Below are 21109 nucleotides of genomic sequence, written 5' to 3' on the forward strand. Positions count from 1 at the left end.
TCCAGAAGATTTCACTTCATTTTCCATCCCTGTGAGAATTGGATTTTGAGAATTTTGGCTTGTTGTCGAAACAAGGATTGGTGATAAAGCTTCGGTGGAGACACCTTTTCCCCATGATAATGCTTTCAGGAATGAATTTCCCTTCCGGGGGTAAATGTATCTCACTTCCTGTTGTCTTAATTATGAATCATTTGATTGTAACTCAAGGACTGCCTGTATTTATTTGTGTGTTTAAAATAACTAAATCTAAATCACCCTTTATCCCCACAAATAGCAGAATAATAAACAAATAACATTGACTGAGAAAAAAATGAACTGCAAATAATTGCACTCCTAGTACTACTAATACCTTATTTCAGTGATTCCAAGACTTACTTCCCCCCTAAAAAATCCAGGCTCCACTCCCATCATAATAAATGATAGTGGATAAACACAATTTTTTTAATCTCAAACTTTTTATATTCTCACAATTTCTCTTGGGATCTAATGTTTGCTTTTCATCAGTTTACAACACCTGTGGGGATACTTGAATAATTACACTAGTAATTGGATCTGTCTTGATATAGATGTCAGCTTCAGAAGAAGATGAAAAGAATGAAACAATTAATGGGGAAAATACCAGGGATCACCACATCAACCGGAGAGACCTCAGTGCTGCTGAGGGAGATGTGCAAACTTTGGTAAGACTTGTGCTGATTTCTGCAGAAATGGTCACTTGTAACTATTTTTGAGAAGTTGTAGAAATGTTTGTGTTAGGAAAAATTTCTTTATACAGCAAAATACTAGAAGAAAAGTATTAGTCTGGTTTGGGCTAATGGATGGTTGGGGTGTGAAACACTGCTACTATTGAGAAAGCTGATGGAAAGGCAGGTAAAACATTTCTGTTATATAAATATTAGGCTTGAGCGATCCATGAAAAAAATGTTTCTAAACTCGCTTCAAAAGTAGGGGGTGCTGGCGCTTCGTTTCTGAAACTACTTCTGAAATTTGGCCCAAAAAAGTTTCAAAACTTAAGAATATTCGGAATATTCAAAAATAATTTTTAATGGCGGACACCATTAAAGTGGCAGTGGCCAAAAACAGCAGTGGTGGGGGACTTTACAGGACTCTCCCGCCCTCATTTTTGAGCTATCCACTTCAAACTTGGTACAGTGGCAGAACACAGTTAACACTGCTAGCTCACAAAAATTCAGAAAGTTTCCCTTATCCTCTGATTTTTGGCAAATTTCCATAGCTTTTATAATAAAACAATTTTTAATAATTGCAGAAATCTGTTCCTGGTTTGAAAGTCTTATTTCCAGTTTCATTGGGTTGTCTTTACTTTGAAAGTCATTGTTCTACTACAGAAACTTTGTTTTTGTGGCTGAAACTTTGTTAAATTGGTGGACAGTATCCCAGGAAACCATATGTGCTATAGCACCATGTCCCTTGTGCAAAGACAAAATTCAGATTATATGCAGTGGGGACATATATTATCCTCCTTATCCTCCTCCCCCCCCCCCCCTTCTTCCTCCTCCTTCTTTCGGAGGAGGTTTGCAAAGCTTTGGAGAACTTTTGTGCAAAAGAGAGAGAGAGAAAGGGAAGCCAAGGGAAACGTCTTCTCCTTTCCCCCCCTCCTCCTCCTTCCATCCTCCCAGTGGGTGCTCATATAATCCAGTTTAAATCAGACAATCTGGAATCAGATACTGGGATATAAGGCAGTGTAGATCTTCAACACTCTATACCAGGATCTGATCGCAGACTATCTGCTTTGAACTGGATTATATGTCCACACTGCCAGATAATCTGGGATAGGATAATGCCAGCACAAAACCGGAGTGAAGTGATCTGGATCGTGGATTGGGATGGATCCCCCCTCCTTTTCCCCCTTTCCTCACTTAAAGCTTCTGGCAAAAGCAGGAGGGAAGGCTGCGAAGGGGAAGAGCGAGCGGAGATCCTGCAATGTGGCTCCCTCCTCTTGCAACCCGGTTTAAGCAACCACTCCAGAACAGGGAAAGGGGAAAGGGATTTCTCTCTTAAGAGGCCCATAGAAAGCAACCATATCTGCAGTACCGCCTCCTCGACTATTTTTCCCGCAAACATCATCAAGAGGAGTGGGTATTGCATTACCTCAGCCACAGTGGTGTAGCACGGATTGGATTTTAATGGGCTTTACTAAGGATGATTTAATGCCACATGTTTATTGGACTTCAGATTCCTGTGATCTATGATGTGAAAGCTGCAACACTTGATTTGCCAGCTTGATAAATAACTCATTGTTCCAAGCATTTCCAAGAATGGTAAAGTCAAGGACGCTGGAATTCTAAAAGAAAATGCTGACGTCTTCACTTGCTATCTGTGTGCACTCTCTCAGTTCAAGGGTGATGTGTTCAAAAAAGGCATTATCGTTATAGGGGTAATAAAAAGAAAGCGCAAAATAGAAACACCCATGTCCTTGGACCTGTCTTGGGTTTGCTCAATTGTCACATTACAGGAACATTAACCAAAGATGAAAAATGAGCAAACTAATCTACATTCTAAATTTTTTCAGAGTCATTTGTAAAAACCATCATCATATATGTGCTTAGATACTTTGGATGTGTGGATTTAGCTTATTCTCCCCATGCTTCTTCCAGAGATTGATGATTCTATGATGAAGGGTCAGTGAAGTTCTTGTTTTTTCATCACCAAGTGATTTTCATCCCAATTCTATAAGAGCTTGTTTATGCAGACTAGAAATGTGTATAAACCTTTGCGTGTACTTTTCAGATGTGTACATTGTTGTCAGTGATAAGAACAAATTAAAATAAATTACATTATACTGTTAGGTTGGTAAATATCCTAACATGAAGGGACAACTCAGTTGAGTGTACTTTTTATTGATGTACATTAGTTGTAAATGCATCATTAACTTTATTCCAGAATTATATTTAAAGATAAAGGTAAAGGTTTTCCCCTAACATGAAGTCTAGTCGTGTCCAACTCTGGAGGTTGGTGCTCATCTCCATTCCTAAGCCAAAGAGCCAGTGTTGTCTGTAGACACCTCCAAAGTCATGTGGCTGGCATGACTGCATGGAGTGCCATTACCTTCCTGCCTGAGCGGTACCTATTGATCTACTCACATTTGCATGTTTTCCAACTGCTAGTTTGGTAGAAGCTGGGGCTAACTGCGGGAGCTCAAACCACTCCCCAAATTTGAACCTCCACCCTTTTAGTCAGGAAATTCAGCAGCTTAGCGGTTTAACCCGCTATGCCACCAGGGTCTCCTAGAATTAGATTTAGTTAAGAGTAAATAATTTTTATAGTTTCCAGTTAGGCAGTCTAGCTTTCATGAATTTTTGAAAAATGGCTTGTTTTTCGTTAGTCTATCAAGTTTTTGTAAGAATCAGTGGGTTGACACTCAAATCACAATTTTAGAGAAAGGGGTTGAAATCCAAATTCAGCCATGAAAACCCAATGGGTGACGCTGGAGAAGTCACTCTGAGCCTCAAAGAAGGGCAAAAGCAAGCCCGCTCTGGACAATCAGCCCCAAGAAAACCCTAACATATGGTTGTCATAAGTCAGAATCAACTTGAAGACCCACAGCAACAACCAAAGGTGATGAGTTCAGGTAAAAAATATTCAAGTGACTAATTAATTCTAAGATGAAAAAATTTAAAACCAGCAAGTAATGGGGACAGCTTGGAGAACAGTGGTGGTCTCCTTTGCATCTTCTTTGCATCCAAGTAGTTTGTATGAGAGGAAGGTAAAGACAGACCCCCTCTGAACAAATCTTGCCAGGAAAACACTGTGAAATGTCCAACAAACATTGGAAACAATTGGATGCTACACAACAACAGCAGTTATCACTGGCCAACACACATTTTGGTGCCTCAAATGATTGATCTGTTTCTGGGTATATTTGACCCGCTGATTCCAAAAAATGGCACTAGTTTTTCCCTCTCATTTCCCAGTTTTGAGATACAGAACATATGCCATCAAGACACGCAAAAATATATATTTTTTGGTTGGTCTGTGTTATCGTTTGACTTGTTGTTTCGGTTATTAAAGTTATATCCCAAACTTCAGAGATATGGTCAGTTGCTTGGGTATGTAGACCCTCTGAAGATCAGGGACATAAGAAGCAAGCCCAAAAGGAATGTAAAAGGTGTTTAATTCCACATCACGAAAAACACTAGTTGGGATTCTCTTAGTGAAATGTGTGTTTGTAAGTGTGCTTATGCCTATATTTATAGAATCATAGAATTATAGAATCATAGAGTTAGAAGAGACCTCATGGGCCATCCAGTCCAACCCCCTGCAAGAAGCAGGAAAATCTCATTATCTTTTTCTTTTTTGTCTGTTTTTCTTTTCTGGAGCAAAAAGTGCTGGGTGTAGCATGGGTGTCAAATCCAGCTATTACTGGCTACTGGTGATGGTGGGAGGAAAGGGAGAGGCACTTTAGATGAATGGACACACAGAGCACAGCTTCTTCTTTGTGCTGGACTAAACTGTTTCTCAGCTGCTTTCCCACTCCCTGACCTCCTACCAGCCTCTCCTGAGTCTTTGTATGTGAGGAGGAGAGGTTTGGTTGGAGCATAAAGCACTTGAGGATAGCCTTTGGCAATCTAACAAAAAGGCAAATGTGGATACAAAACTACTTGATTCAAGAACTTGGCTTTTATGTTACCTGATATAAGACAACTGTGTACATCTTTCCCCATTTATAGGGCTGTGGAACTGCTGAATGCTTGAAGATTGTCTGCCAAGTTGGTCGCCTGGAGAGGGGGAAGACTGCTGTTCTGTATTTAAAGTCTCGCCTTTGGACTCAGACTTTCATGAATGTGAGTGACTTTTCAGATTTCTACAAATTCTCCCTCCACCTGTGTAATGTAAGATCCGATTTGACATTTCTTCTGTATTCTCATCCCAGAAAGAAAACCAGAACCATTCCTATTCTCTCAAGTCGTCGGCTTCTTTCAGCGTCATTGAGTTCCCCTACAAGAACCTTCCCTTCCCTGAAGATGTCCACAACTCTACAATAGTAAGCCATTTGATATGCAGAATTAATTTGACCTGGGGCAACATCATTAAGCTGAAAAGAATCGTCAAAATGAAACATCCGTCTGATCAGCTTTTCCCTTTTTTACTAAGCAATATTAAATTATTGGTTGTTGAGCTTATTCAGTTTAAGTGCATGCTGCTTAAGCTTTTAATTAAATTTAGGCCTTCAGTTAAAAGCTTTTGATGTGTCCTTCAGATGTTGCACCACATCAGACTCGGTTGTTTCTGCAGAATGGGAACCAGCATACAGAATCGGAGTGGCTGCAAACTCAGACAAGCAGTTATGACAACCCACAAATCAAATGTAGCTTTATTCTATGCATAATTACTTAAAAGTCAGTCCGACTAATGTTATATGAAGGCCATTCCCAGGTAAATGTACAAAGGAATGCAACTTGGGTGTACTGTAGAATTAATGTAGTTTTACACCACTTTAATTGCCATGGCTCAATGCTATGGAATCATTGAAGTAGTCATTTTACAAGATCTTCAACTTTCTCTACCAAAGAGTGCTGGTCCTTTACAACTTCAAGCATTGAGCTGTGGCAGTTAAAGGGCTGTTGGACGACATTAATTCTGCAATGCAGATGTACCCTAGACGTAACAGAAATGCATTTAAACAGTGTAGTTCAATGAAAGTAGTGGGACTAAACTAGAAAGCGTGATACATCAAATGACTTCTGGTTGACTCTAGTATATGGCAATACCTTGGATTTTAAGATGGCTTTCTGTAAATGGAAGGGTTGTGTTGTCAAAGGCTTTCATGGTTAGAATCGCTGGGTTGCTGTGAATTTTCCGGGCTGTATGGCTATGTTCCAGACAGGGCCGGCCGGAGATATTTTGTGATGTAAAGCGGGGGTGCTGAAAAGCGCCCCCGCCACCGGCGCCCTGGCCCCGCCCAGCGTGCCCTGGCCCCACCTCCCACGCTGCGTGGGAGGCGGGGCCAGGGCGAATAGTGAGGGGGCGGGGCCAGAGTTGGCCCCGCCCCCCGTGCCCTGGCCCCGCCTCCCACGCAGCGTGGGAGGCGGGGCCAGGGCACGCTGGGCGGGGGCGGGGCCAGAGTTGGCCCCGCCTCCCACGCTACCCCCGCTCGCCCGTCTGGCCTTTTGTAGCAGGCCAGACTCAGCGGAGGTTTCTCCAGGCCGCGATTGCGGCCTGGAGGAACCTCCGCTGAGTCTGGCCTGCTACAAAAGGCCAGACGGGCGAGCGGGGGTAACGTGGGAGGCGGGGCCAGCTCTGACGCCGCTCCCCCCCCCGCCCAGCGTGCCTTGGCCCTGCCTCCCACGCAACGTGGGAGGCGGGGCCAGGGCACGCTGGGCGGGGGGAGCGGCGTCAGAGCTGGCCCCGCCTCCCACGCTACTCCCGCTCGCCCGTCTGGCCTTTTCTAGCAGGCCAGACGGGCCAGGGCGCACTGGGCGGGAGGCGGGGCACCGTCAGGGCGGTGCCCCGCCTCCCGCCCAGCCTGACGGCGCCCCCCCGGGCCTGCGCCCGAGGCGGCGGCGTCAGCTGCTGCATTAGTGGGGCCGGCCCTGGTTCCAGAAGCATTATCTCCTGGAGCTTCGCCCCCATCTATGGCAGGCATCCTCAGATGTTGTGAGGTCTGTTGGAAACTAGGCAAGTGAGGTTTATATATCTGTGGAATAATGTCCAGGGTGGGAGAAAGAACTCTTGTCTGTTGGAGGCAAGTGAGAATGTTGCAATTAGCCACCTTGATTAGCATTGAATAGCCTTGCAGCTCCAAAGCCTGGCTACTTCCTGCCTGGGAGAATCCTTTGTTGGGTGGTGTTAGCTGGCCCTGATTGATTCATGTCTGGAATTTCCATATTTTCTGAGTGTTGTTCTTTATTTATTGTCCTGATTTTATAGTTTTTTTAGATACTGGTAGTCAGATTTTGTTCATTTTCATGGTTTCCTCCTCTCTGTTGAAATTGTCCACATGCCTGTAGATTTCAGTGGCTTCCCTATGTAGTCTGATATGTTAGTTGTTAGAGTGGTCCAGACTTTCTGTGTTCTCAAATAAGATACTGTGTCCAGGTTGGTTCATCAAGTGCTCTGCTATGGCTGACTTCTCTGACTGAGTTAGTCTGCAGTGCCTTTCATGTTCCTTGATTCATGTTTGGGCAGTGCTGTGTTTACCGTATAGCATGCAGCTGTGGACAAGTCTACATATGGACAATACTCTGAAAACAGAGAAATTCCAGACATGAATCAATCAGCGCCAGCTAACACCTCCAAACAAAGGATTCCTCCAGGCAGGAAGAAGCCAGGCCTTGAAGCTGGCAAGGCCATTAATTCTAATCAAGTTGATTAATTACAACATTCACACAGGCCTCCAACAGACAAGTGTTCTTTCTCCCACCTTGGACCTTCCACAGATATATAAATCCCAATTGCCTAGTTTCCAGCAGACCTCACAACCTCTGAGGATGCCTGCCATAGATGTGGGTGAAATGTCAGGAGAGAATGCGTCTGTAACATGGCCATACAGCCCAGGAAACTCACAACAACCCAATGGAAGAGTTTATTTCAGTTACATAAGGCTTTTGTTCTAGTATAGTAAAACCTCCCTCTGTCTTTTATATTATGGAGTTTTTGTTTGAGCCTTTCAGTATCTATAATTTAGAAATGTTACTGCTGTGAGATTAAAACTCCCAGATTCTCCCATCCAGTCTGATCAGCAGCTGTGAAATACTAGCTGAAATTCAGGGAGCTGTAGTCCAAAAATCACATTTCCACCATGTGCAGCCTCTTCCCATTCTTACACTGAATTTCCAAAGTACAAGCCTTACACAGATTTTTATTATTTGGTGTTTTCTACCCTTTAGGTTACCACAAATATCTTGTGGGGCATTCAACCAGCACCCATGACAGTGCAAGTATGGGTGATTATACTAGCTGTCCTAGCAGGATTATTACTTTTAGCACTTCTCGTCTTTGTAATGCACAAGGTGAGTGTTGTTTTTGATTAATCCTTCAACAGTTTGTTTAGCAAAAGTGATGCAGTGCAAGTATCCAAATGCTTGGGATCAGAGGTATTTTTAAATTGCATCTATCTATTTATTTATTTATTGGATTTTGGAATACTTGTTTTTGCATATATGTACACGATGAGATATCTTGGAGATGGGACCCAAGTCTAAATACAAAATTAATTTTTGCTTCATTTATATATCTTGCACAGGTAATTTTATACATTTAAATAATATTGTTAATGAAACAAAGTTTGTGTACATTGAACCACCGGAAAGCAAAGGTTCCACTGTTTCAGCCACTGATGTGGGCAATTTTGAATTTTGGAGTATTTCAGAATTCCAGATAAGCAAGGCTCAATCTGTATTGTTTTTCAGAGAAAGTGGGTGATGGCTATGAAAACTGATCAATGGAAGTGTTTGGTGTCTCATTTTTACTTAGTAATTTTTTACCAGGCTCTACATTTGCAGCCTTTTGGACACTTACTTGAGAGTAAATTTCAGGAATACTGTAAGGCTTACTTCTTAGTACAGGCAGTCCCGAAGTTACAAATAAGATGGGTTCTGTAGGTTTGTTCTTAAGTTGATTTTTTTAAATGTAAGTCAGAACAGGTACATTTTTAAGTGTAACTTCAACATTCTTTCTCCCTCTCCCTCCCTCCCCCCCTATCCTGGCGGTGCACAGGTTATTAGAAGAAGGCATTATTTGTTTTGGGATGTTAGGTAATATCACTTAAGTTTGTTCCAGATCCGTTGTCGGCTGGGTTTATCTCTCTGGATAAGGGTGAACTACAACTTCCAGATCCTGTATGCATAGTTGGCCATGTCGGGTCTGTGTGCAAAGTTTAGTCCAGATCTGACGTCAGCTGGGTTCAATGCTTTCTGGATGCAGGTGAACTACAACTCCCAAAATCAAGGTCCATTCCCAGTAACCCCTGCAGTATGTTCAGTTGGTCATGGGGCTTCTCTGTGCTAAGTTTGATCCCGTCCACTGGCAATGGGGGTCGCAGTTTCAGTGAAGGTACTGCAAGTCCCATCATCCATGGCAAGTTTGGTGTGGATCCATCACTGGATCGTTAAGGTAGAGGCAGTGGGTGGGGTCATGCAAATTAAGGAACCCTGGAGGAAAAACAGAACATCTAGGATGAAGTTGTTCCTGCATGAAAGCCTTCACTTGGGTGGGGAGCAGAATGGTGTTTGTGGAGGACACTGGCAGGGTTTGGGTTACATGTCTATGGTGCTCACTGTAACTTGCATGTCAGTGAAGGGAGGGTCATGGGTGTCTCCTGCTCAGTGAGAACTATAGCTGTTTGTGGAGGCGGGAGGCTGTCTGTATAAGTGGACACCTCTGCCACATACACACATACACATTTTCACTTTTATTATGTGTATAGATAGATATATAAATATTTGAATAGCATAGTAATGGTAAAGGTTTCCCTTGACGTTAAGTCCAGTCATGTCCAACTCTGGGGGGTTGGTGCTCATCTCCATTTCTAAGCCGAAGAGCCGGCGTTGTCCGTAGACACCTCCAAGGTCACGTGGCCGGCATGACTGCATGGAGAGCCGTTACCTTCCCGCCAGAGCGGTATCTATTGGTCTACTCACATTTGCATGTTTTCGAACTGCTAGGTTGGCAGAAACTGGAGCTAACAGCGGGCACTCACTCCACTCCCCAGATTCGAACCTGCGACCTTTCAGTCTGCAAGTTCAGCAGCTCAGCGCTTTAACACACTGTGCCACCGGATAGCATAGAGAACGGTTAACATCTCTGTAGTGCTTGTTTTGCTGCCTGTGCCCCATTCAGAAGATTTCTCATAACTTTCTGTCCCTGTGATAATTGGATTTTGAAACATTTGACTTGTTGTGGAAATAAGGATTGGCAAGAAAGCTTCAGTAGAGACCTCTTTTCCCCAGGATAACTCTTTCAGAAATGAATTTCCCTTCCAAGGGGTAGATTTCTCTCACTTCCTGTTGTATCATCTCTGTTCTTAACTATGAGTCGTTTGTAAGTCAGATGTTTGTATCTTGGCAACTGTCTGTGTATACGTGTAGATTTGCATTACATGTGACTCAATAATTGTAATGTATTTATACGATACGATATAGATACACACACGCACACTTATGAAATCAAAGCCACTCTCCAGTAATCTTGTAGAGCACTTTAAAATGTTGTAGAGGTACAAAAACAGTAGCAAAATTAAAACACTAAAGATAATGAATTTACAGTAAAATAGTTTTTATGTCAAGTTAATTGAAACATCAAATAAGCAATAGAAATGCACTCAGATAAAAACTTGCTACAGCCTTTGAAATTTCCATAGCTGTCGGCTATGGGAGTGCTGGCTGCAACTGATTAAAATAAACTATTTCTAACTGTTTTATATATTTGTTTACTTATTAAACTTGTTTATTGAAAATGTTTATATAAAAGAGTTTATATAAATAGTTTACATAAGGATATTAAAACATTTTGTACTGAGATTGCTGAGTTTCTGTGTTCAGAATTTTTCCAGATCTGTGGACAGATGTGTTTGAGTTCTGTTTTAGGGAAGGAATTCATTTGGGGATGGAATAAGAAATTTCATATATAATACAACTCCCTTATCTGCAGGCTCAATATCCATAGTTTCATCCATTCTTCCCAAAATATTATTTCCCAGCAGTCCTTATGGTCCTCTCTGGGTCCTCCAGTGATTTCTGTTACATGCTTCCAGCCCTTTTCAAAATATAGGGTTCACTATTATCCATGGTTCAGGTATCTGTGTGGTTTTTAAAAGCATTTCCAGTGGACAAAGGAGATACTGTCAGGTCATCTCTATATAAAGGATATGTGTGTAATGACAATCATATAGTTTGTCTAAATGCCAAGTTTATGTGCTTTTTCTATATGAGTCGTACAGAGATCTATGTGAAGGGGTTAAGAAGAAATGGACAAGGAAGAGAGAAAGAGAAGTTGAAATTGTACAGATCTGAAATGGTAGATCAGATAGACAGATGAAGAGCTATTTGGTTTTGTTGCTTTAAAATATCACTGAGTTCTTTTCTATATTGTTGACTTATGTAGTAAGGTAAAGATAAAGGTTTCCCATGATGTTAAGTCTAGTTGTGTCCGACTCTGGGGGTTGGTGCTCATTTCCATTTCTAAGCTAAAGAGCCAGCGTTATCTGTAGACACCTCCAAGGTCATGTGGCCGGCATGACTGTATGGAGCACCGTTACCTTCCCACCTATTGATTTACACACATTTGCATGTTTTCAAACTGCTAGGTTGGCAGAATCTGGGGCTAACAGCGGGAGCTCACCCCACTCCCCAGATTTGAACCTCCAACCTTTTGGTCAGCAAGTTCAGCTGCTACATAATTATACTTATGTAGTATACTAATAATAATAATATACTACTTTATTTATATTCCGAGGTGACTCAGAGTGGATTACAGAACACACATAAGGCAAGCATTGAATGCTGTTATACAATTAACAAGGACAGACAATATATAAACAGAGGTTTAGGCATTTCCCATCTTATTTCCGGCACTTTGGAGGCTGTGCTCTACTCAGGCTACAGGGGGAGTGCTGTCACTCTGTCTTCCATGTCGAGGAGTTTTTGCCATCCTTAGATGTCCTCCCAATCTATGTCCTTTAGGGCACTTTTTATTGCCTCCCTGCTAATAGCGGTACCTATTTATCTACTCACATTTCTGCTTTCGATTTGCTAGATGGACAGATGAGCTGGGGCTGATGGCTGGTGCGCACCCCGACCCAGGATCAAACTGCCGATCTTTCAATCGGCAGGATTTTCGGCAGCACAGCAGTTTAGCCCACTGTGCTAAGCCCGGCCCCTAAAATACTATAATGTATTTTGTATAGTACTTTTTTTTTATTAGGCCCATGAAATATAAATGGGACTGTGCAGTTGGAAGCACTGACCTATTTACAAGAAAATTCTGAAGGAGGGAAATGCATTTCCACAACGTGTATGGAAAACCTTTTTAACTGTGCTTGAACCTGATTAGTCATTAACTTAATAAGGAAACAATATTTATCAGAAACAAAAATATTTGCGAAATAGTTAGACAACATGTTTTCCAAGTATTGAGAATCCTTGATGAGAAGAATCCTGGACTGATTTTTTTTCTTCACTTTTTCTCTCTACTATTCAGGTGGGTTTCTTCAAACGTGTGCGGCCGCCTCAAGAAGAGCAAGAAAGGGAACAGCTGCAGCCTCATGAAAATGGGGAAGGAACCTCAGAAGCTTAAGCAGTGTTTTAGCTGTGTCATTTGCCAACAGGTTTAGAATGATCCACGTCTTCCTGTAAAAATGTGTATGTTCTTCCTTGAGGGACAGACAGTCCAGCACAGCACTGCGAATTTTTTTGACATTGACAATAGTCTGAAATTAACTCCAAAATGACAGCCGTATATTTAGCTTCCAGCATATTAATCATGCTCACAGATATGACTAATACCATGCACTGATGAACCTATTTTAGTGTCACCGTTTTGCTTATCTAGCTTGAGAAGCAGAAGGTGGTGTTTTTAGTTTGTTGATCGATTGAACTTGAACTGCTACAGAGTTTCCAGATCTTTCAGAAATTACATTTTTTTAATGAACTACATGGATACTAATTGAATGCTACAACTGAACCTCCCTGAAATAATCATCAATTCTGTAAAGCACCACTACATGTTTGAACTGGAAGTATCTAACGCTACAAAACATACAATGAATTGTTGCACAGATCTGCTTAAGCTGTCTCTTTGGTGATGGAAGAGGAAACAAGATATCAATTTAAAGCGTGTATAGCCACTTCCTTGAGTCTATCATATGGAAGATGTCTTGCGATTTTCAAGACAGATGCTCTAGTTCTGCATGACATCAGGGGACTGACTCACAGCTATTTCCTGGTACCTTTTCCAAACTCTCAAAAGTACTCTCAAGTTAGTAAGGTTCACTGGTGGCCAGAATTTGCATTGAGAATAATGTATGTGAATTAAGTATATTTGCTTGCCTTTACTTTGCATAATTTACGTTCCAGAATCCAGTTTTGCACTGAATGACAAGAACCTCAAATCTTGGAACTCTGTTGAGGTTTAGATGCTGAAGGCCCATAAGCTGGTACTCCTGAAATAGAAAGAAAGAAGAAAAAAGATGTTTGTGTGAGAGTAAGTTGTAATCCTGGAAATTGTGCAGAGCAGTGAAACCCCTTCCTTTAGCTATTCAAACTGAGCATGGAACATTTCCTTTTTAAAAAGACTACAATTTCCAGAAGCTGCCTTCTTTTCAGATTTTTTAAAAGAAAGTAAAAATATTTAGGCAGCCAGTGCTTGGGTATTTTATTCACAAGGAAACAGAAGATGAAAATAAAACTACAGTCTTGGGAACTGAGGGAAAACCTAAATGGAGAGCATGGCTTGATAAAAATTACAACTCCCAAAATCCTCCGGAGGGCATGACCACTGAGAATGCTTAGTAGGAGGTGTCGAAAGTTACAGCACAAGTCTTTTTCCCAACCTCTGCTAGCCAGGTGGTGAGATAAGTTACATGCTTCTCAGTGTGACCCTATAAAGAGATAAATGGAACACTAACTCGTGAAAGAAATATTGTTTCCGCTCCATGATTCCTACATGATGAGATTTGCCAGCTTGTAACTAATGGCGTCAAAACTTAACCTCAGGTGAAATTGTTGGGAAGTTTGACAAGAAAGTTAAAAATCTTCAGAAAGTGAAAGCAATAAAAATTAAGGAAAACAAACAAAATATTCCTGAACACCTCCATAGACCACTTGAGTCTCACCAAGAAAGAACTGTCAGGATTGCTACATAACCTTTATCATGTATAAAAGGTCTACCATTGATTTCTAAGATTGTGGAAGGCAGTCTTACTTTTCCTGGTATCATTGCCAGGATTTTCTCTTAAGCCTAAGGTCTGATTTTGTGGTTAAAGAATGTGAGCATTGAAGTCAAGTGTGGGAAGGTGATTGTAAAGCCTCCATTCAGAGGTTTGGTTTTAGGTACCATATATACTCGGATATAAGCCGGGTTTTTCTAGCCCCTTTTAGGGCTGAGAAAGCCCCCCCTTGGCTTATACTCGAGTGAGGGTCCTGGCTGGCTTATATTCAGGTCGGCTTATACTCGAGCATATAGATAATCAGAATTGGGCAGCCTTATCTTATTAAGGTCTTATCGTTATCTTAAATTTCAGTTTTATGTAAACATTCAAAAACAGATACCTCAATTAATATAATTTTATTGGTATCTACTTTTATTTTGGAAATTTACCAGTAGCTACTACATTTCCCACCCTCATCTTATACTTGAGTCAGTTTTTTGTGACAAAATTAGGTGCCTCGGCTTATATTCGAATTGGCTTATACTCAAGTATATACAGTACTCTGCTTTTTCATCCAATTTAAAATAGCTATTTATTGGGAGATTGTAAGTATATGCCATTTGTATAGAACTAAAACAACTGTGGATGGACACTATAAAACCTAATGTGTGCCAGACAGATCAACTGCCAAAATTTATGTTCGGCTACTTATCAAAGTTTTTTGGCTCTCTATCAGTGGGAAATGGAGTTTTTAGATAATATTCTGTACAATGCATATGAGAAAAACACAGCTGGTCTAAGTTGCAGTTAGAGCTTGGGAAAATTACTTTCTTGGACTCAAAGAAAATACTTTTTCCAAGCCCTGGTTGGAATGTTATTTTGGGTCTAGTGTGCACATGGACATACATAATGTGATATTGTGTTGTTGGATGCTGTAGATTTAATGGCTTGTGGTTGAGAATATGAATGATCAATCAGCATTGGGTTTGGAATGATGCAAGGAGATATGAATGTTCTTTCCTTAATGACAGATCTGTGATGATTCTTCCTTTCACTCAGACCAGTCATCATTTGACGTTGTGGGTACCAAACGACAAGCTTTAGAAATATACAAACTTTTTGTTTCCATGTGGCTGCAAGTAGCACTTTTCTGCATAAATGCCAATTGTTAGAAGACATGAACTTCCAAATGCAAAAAGCAATATGCTATGTAATGTTTCATCCTAAATTAACTGATGTTTTTATGATGTGCCATATGTTCTTCCATCTAGGCCACTGACACTGTAATCCTATGTAAATAGTAACCTAGTTTGTCTTCTCAATGACATTTTTCTTTGATATCCCCCCAAGCAATGAAGATGTAAATATTTTTTAAGGAAAAAGACACAGAATTAAATAGACTGTCTTTTATACCGAATATTTTCACAGAAAGAAAATATTTTTATATATTGTGCAGGGTAGAAACGAATGCATCGAAAAGGTGCCAAGAGAAAATGACCCTTTCAAAAAATTAGTATTTTTCTTCCTAATTTTATTGGTCTGTATAAAACATGTTTGCCCATAAGGATTCCGGCTAAAATCCTACATCACTGACTTAGCTAAGAATGCATAATTTAAGTATAGTTTTCTAGCCTGATCCCTCTGAAACCTATCTTAGCATCCAGCAGCTGCACTAAGCGACCTACGTCTATTTTCCTAGTGATTGAGGTTCATCAGGATGGCAATTCTAAACTATAGCCAGGGGGATTTGCAATGGCAATTGGGGTTGCAATAGATCTGCTACTTCAGAATTGTCACCTTACTCAGTTGTAAGAGGAGGTTGGAAACATCCTCCTGCTAGTCAGTAGCAGAACAGACTTGCCTGCTGGAGTTTAAGGTGGTATTTGGGGATGAGAGTATTAATATCTGTGGCAATAGTGCCACTATCATGAATACATAGGTAAAGGTAAAGGTTTTCCCCTGACGTTAAGTTTAGTCGTGTCTGACTCTGGGGGTTGATGCTTGTCTCCATTTCTAGTCCGAAGAGCTGTCATTGTCCATAGATGCCTCCAAGGTCATGTGGTTGGCATGACTGCATGGAGCGCCATTACCTTCCCGCCAGAGCGGTACCTATTTATCAACTCACATTTGCTTTTTTTCGAGCTGCTAGGTTGGCAGAAGCTGGGGCTAATAGTAGGAGCTCACACTTCTCCCCAGATTCAAACTGCCGACCTTTCAGTCAGTAAGTTCAGCAGCTCAGTAATTTAATCTGCTGTGCCACGGGGGCTCCTCATGAATACATAGTGCAACTGAATATGGAGCAATATACAAAGGGATCTTGGAGCACCTTGTGGGGAATAAAGTTGGTAGCATCGGAGGAAGTAGGTTTAGTCTGCAAAGACGTATGCTACCAACTTCGTACTCTGAATTGGTCTGTACAAGTTCCATGTTTTCCATTCTGGGTGATAATGTAGTTTGGGAAGGGTTTTGCAGTTTGAGAGGCATAATTTAAATCAGTAGACTGTGCCAAACAAAAATAATGGATTCCTTAATTATCAAATGATGGACCCAACATGACATAGTTTGCATGTTGGACTATGACTCTGGAGAATAGGGCCTAAGACAGTGGTTCTCAACCTATGGGTCCCCAGTTATTTTTGGCCTACAACTCCCAGAAATCCCAGCCAGTTTACCAGCTGTTAGGATTTCTGGGAGTTGAAGGCCAAAATATCTTGGGACCCACAGGTTGAGGACCACTAGCCAGGGGTCACCATAAGTCAGAAATGATTTGATGGCATGCAACAACAAAAATGAATAAACCAACTACATATATGCAGTACTTTGCCAAAGACAAAGCATTGTGAGGAAACTATTCTTACTGTGGGGCATTTAATTTATTTAATAAGTTTCATCATTGCCCTTCACCTCAGCTTACAGTAAAGCCACGAATTCCATAAAATACAGTTTGAAACAAAAACTCAAGCAAAATGGATAATAATTACACAAATAGAAAGCAATCGTCAAAAATGAAAGAGTACCTTTATTCTGTATGAACGCATAATAACATTATCATTTTCCCCTCCAGTTTATTGAAATCCAATCAGGAGGGCCTTTGCATTAAATGTATGTCTTGATATCCCGGTAAACACGTCTTGCTATATTTTGGGGCACGATAAAAGTGGCAAAATCTGTTTTGCACAAATGACAGTGGGATTTATAAATAAACAAATAAACAAGCAGATGAACAAGAAATGATGTGTTTCCTGGGTTTTATGACTGCCGCTTCAAATGGCAAAACTGTAAATCTGTTTGCAGCTAATTAGATTGAAGTACAATTTTAAAAAGATCTGTTCACCAAAAAAACTAATATCTAGTAACCTTTTACTTCATCTCCATATTGTAGATATAGGTGCTTTCTGTCTGTAGAGAATGAGTTTGTACTCAGGAGCACAATGGGTTCATTTCCAGAGCATAATCTGCGAGATATTGAGATAATTCAATTCCCTTTGACTCCAGCAGAATTTAATGTCCTGGGAATTGGATCAGTGAGCGGAAGCAGGTCTGCTCGCTTTATTTTGTCGCTGTTTTTAACCAAAGAAATCCAGCACAATACATCTTCGATAATCAGTTTTAATTAATTGCTTGCCAAATTATCATCAATCCTCACAGTCCTAGCTAAGAAAAAAAACCTGATCCCATAATTCCCTAGGGATTTTCTGTCCCATGGAGGCGACATTTATGCATAACCTCCTGTCACTTAAAGATGATTCGCACATGCAGGTTCATCGCTCAATGCCTACAGCGAATCCATTTTTAAAAAACAATTAGAGATTATGCAAAAATATTTGGCCTATTTGAGCTTTGGTAGCAATTGCAAAGCTGATAGCAAGCCACAATCTGACACTAATGTTACATGAGGGAATTGAATGAGAAATAGCCGTAAGCCCACAGGAGTGAACTCTGAATGTACGGACTGAATGTTTTTTCTTCGTGTACTCTGTGAATGCACACTAATGGAGAAGCTGCGCCTGCGCAGGTTCCGACGGAAACTCTTCCAAGCTGAAGTTCAAATTTTGGCGGTAACCACGCCCCCCTTCCCAAGGGGCATATAAGGCAGCCCCAGGCGCCCGCTCTCCAGTTCCTTTTTTTCCGCCGCAAGGTTCACTTCGGACTCTTCGCATGTCTACTACTCGTTTCAAGCGTTGCACGCAGTGTGCTGCTAAAATTCCTGACTCGGACGGCCACGCCAAGTGCCTCTTCTGTCTTGGCGAGGCTCATGTGGTCAGTACCTGCCGTTTTTGCCTAGCTCTCACGGCTCAGGCCAGAAAGAACAGAGCCGCTAGGCTTAGAGCGGCGCTCTACGAAAAATCTCTCGCGCCAGAACCGACTCCGTCGACGTCGGCTACGTCGGCGTCCTCAGCTTTGAGAGCTATGTCGGCACCACCAACTAAGCCTCCGGCAGCCAAGGCTTCCTCGGTTTCGTCCAGAGCGTCCAAGACCTCCAGGGTCGCTAAACCGGTCAAACCACCGTGTACTGTGACGACGGCGACCGTGTCGACCCGCTCCGGAAAGGTGGGACCTTCCTCGACGTCGAGCTCTCTGGCTTCGGTGACCTCGATCCGCTCTCGTATCGGTTCCCCTCCGTCCTCCTCTGCTATCAAAATAGCCTTTAAAAGGGCTCACGAGGAGTCTCGTCGAGCGCAATCCGACTCAGCTGTGGTTCCTCCCACACCTGGCAAGTCCTTGAGGGTTGCATCCAAGCAACCGCCGGCGAAGAAACGGCTAACTCAGCGCTCCTCCTCCTCGGCCTCCTCAAAGAAAGACCCGCCATCTTCCTCGACAACTTCCTCGAGAAGGTCTTCTCCTATTGTACCAGCCCAGAGGCCTAGAGATGTTTCTCAGTCTCCATTGCACCCCCTGTCTGATGGGGAGTTGCAGGACTCACCCCACCACTCTACCCAAACGGTGGTCAGGGTGCCGGTGCCGGAGCCCCTTGCGCCGCCTCGCTCGTCGCGCCAACAGCTCTTCCCTCCCACCTCGACACCGGAGCGTGGCAGACAAACGGCTCGCCTGGCTCGGGCAGCCCAGGCCTCAGCCTCTAAGGACATTCGGCCTCCGGCCCTCTCTTCCCGCGAGGCCTTGCCTCCTCCCGAGACTGTGCTGTCTTCTCCCCCTCAGTCCCCCCAAGGGGCTGAGGAGGAAGATGTTGATGTCGACCGTCCAGACTCTGTCCTCTCGGCCTCGGTGGTCTCTCTCGGTCTCGACCTCTCTCCTCCCCACGACGCGTATGAGGCGGACCCGCCTTCTCCTACTGACAATGTTCGTGCCTTCGCTGAGCAAATGGTCAGGATGGCCGACGCCCTGGGTTTGGAGATCAAGCAAACCTCCAAAGCAGTGTCTGACCCAGTCTTCAAAAGGGTGCAGGCCCAAGCTCCGCCGGCCACGCTACTCCCCTTTCTGCCTTATCTGTTGGACGTTATCCAGGCCTCCTGGAAAAACCCTTCCTCCATTCCTCCGACCTCGAAGAGGATCGAGACTTGGTACCGTACCGACGATGATACCCTGGAGTGGCTCAAACACCATCCCGACCCTAACTCCCTGGTCGTTAAGGCCTCTCAATCCTCAGGTCGTCAGTCGAATACTCCGGCCGACAGAGAGGGGAAGCGCTTCGACGCCGTGGGTCGAAAACTTTATTCCGGAGCCCTTTTGCTTTGCCGCATGGCGAATTATGGAGCCTGCATGGGTGCCTACCAACAAATTATCTGGGAGAAGGCGCAGCCCTTCTTCGCTAAGATGTCGGACGAAGACCGCTCCGTCCTCACTACCCTCCAACAGGAGGCAGACTCGCTCGCTCACCACCAAATACAAATGGCGAAGCACACAGGTGATACTGCGGGTAAAATGATTGCCCACGCGATTTCCATTCGCCGCCACGCCTGGCTGAGGTCTTCGGGTCTCTCCTCATCTTCCAGACAGGTCATTGAGGACCTTCCCTTTGACGCGCTCGGACTGTTTCACGCCGGTACCGATGACAAACTCAAGTCTAATCATGACTTTAAAATTCTTGCGTCTAAATGTGGCGACCAACCTCAACCTCAGCGCACTCGCTGGTTCCCGCACCGTTCCCGCCGTTTCCCGCCGCAATCTTTCAGACACCATTCTTTCAGGCGGCCTTCGGGCTCGAACAATCAAGCCCATCACCAACCTCGCCGGGGACCTCATCCGCAAAAGCAACGCGGTCGATCCACCCCTGCTCCTCCGCAGCCTAATCGGCGTACCTGACGCCAACTCCTGCCAAAGCTCCTCGCCCGCTACCGTTGTAGAGCCCACGCTGCCTCGTCCCTTCGGTATCTTTGCAGACCGACTAGCCCCTTTCTACAATCAATGGGACTCTATTACTTCAGATGCGTGGGTTCTCCGCATTGTCCAAGACGGCTACGCCTTAGAGTTCATGGACCTCCCTCCTACAGGTCACGTTCTCCACTCAAACCCTTCCCCAGAGATACTGGCCGAAGTCGAAGCGCTACTGGCCAAAGGCGCTATCCGTCCCTCCCCTCCCGAACTGGACCCTCTAAGTTTCTTCTCCAGATACTTTACAGTCCCGAAAAGAGGAGGCGGGCTACGCCCGATTCTGGACTTAAGGGCACTCAATATATTCATTCGCCCCTCCAAATTCAGGATGGTCTCTATTGCCTCTATCCTCCCGATGCTGCAGCGGGGAGACTACTTTGCCTCCATAGACTTACGAGACGCCTACTTCCACGTGGCGATACGAGAGGCGCACAGACGGTTCCTATGCTTCAAAGTTCTCGACCAAACCTACCAGTTTACCGTTTTGCCCTTCGGTCTCGTCACGGCCCCGAGGGTCTTCACCAAGGTTGTCGCCGCCGTAGCGGCTCACCTCAGGCTACATGGCATCACGGTCTTTCCTTATCTGGACGACTGGCTTCTCGTCGGGCCCGACCCGGTTCTTCTCCAAAATCACGTCTCTTTCACGCTGCGTCTTCTAAAATCTCTCGGCCTCCAACTCAATTCCGAGAAGTCAAATCTCTCCCCGTCAACCCGAATCCGGTTCATCGGGGCCCTCTTCGACTCCGTCGCAGAGACTGTGTCACTTCCGTTCGACAGATTCCTGGCTCTCCGCCACCATATCGCCCTTTGTCGATCTGCCCGGAGGGTCAGAGCCCGTGTCATTCAGGTCCTTCTAGGCCACATGGCCTCCACGGTTCTCACGACCCCGTTTGCCAGGCTGCGCCTTCGGACCCTGCAAAGGTGGTTTATAGACACTTTCAAACCGTTCCACCA

The 21109-nt window shown here is 43.6% G+C and overlaps 1 protein-coding gene and 1 long non-coding RNA gene across 4 annotated transcripts in view; one reads left to right on the plus strand and one right to left on the minus strand.

Moving 5' to 3' along the window:
- Positions 1-17056, plus strand: part of itgav (integrin subunit alpha V) — a 97811-nt gene extending 80755 nt beyond the window's left edge. Inside the window, exons 26-30 of the mRNA XM_003228848.4 lie at positions 567-680; positions 4689-4802; positions 4892-5002; positions 7848-7970; positions 12157-17056. Of these exons, the coding sequence (XP_003228896.3) occupies positions 567-680; positions 4689-4802; positions 4892-5002; positions 7848-7970; positions 12157-12252 (558 nt within the window). The 3' untranslated portion in view covers positions 12253-17056. The remainder of the gene's footprint in view (positions 1-566; positions 681-4688; positions 4803-4891; positions 5003-7847; positions 7971-12156) is intronic.
- The window catches only part of LOC103280023 (uncharacterized), a 1071411-nt gene that overhangs the window by 216968 nt on the left and 833334 nt on the right, over positions 1-21109 (minus strand). The gene's annotated exons all lie outside the window — the stretch shown is intronic.

The sequence above is a fragment of the Anolis carolinensis genome, chromosome 1 (genome assembly GCF_035594765.1).
Source record: "Anolis carolinensis isolate JA03-04 chromosome 1, rAnoCar3.1.pri, whole genome shotgun sequence".
In the NCBI taxonomy this organism is placed as follows: Eukaryota; Metazoa; Chordata; class Lepidosauria; order Squamata; family Dactyloidae; genus Anolis; species Anolis carolinensis.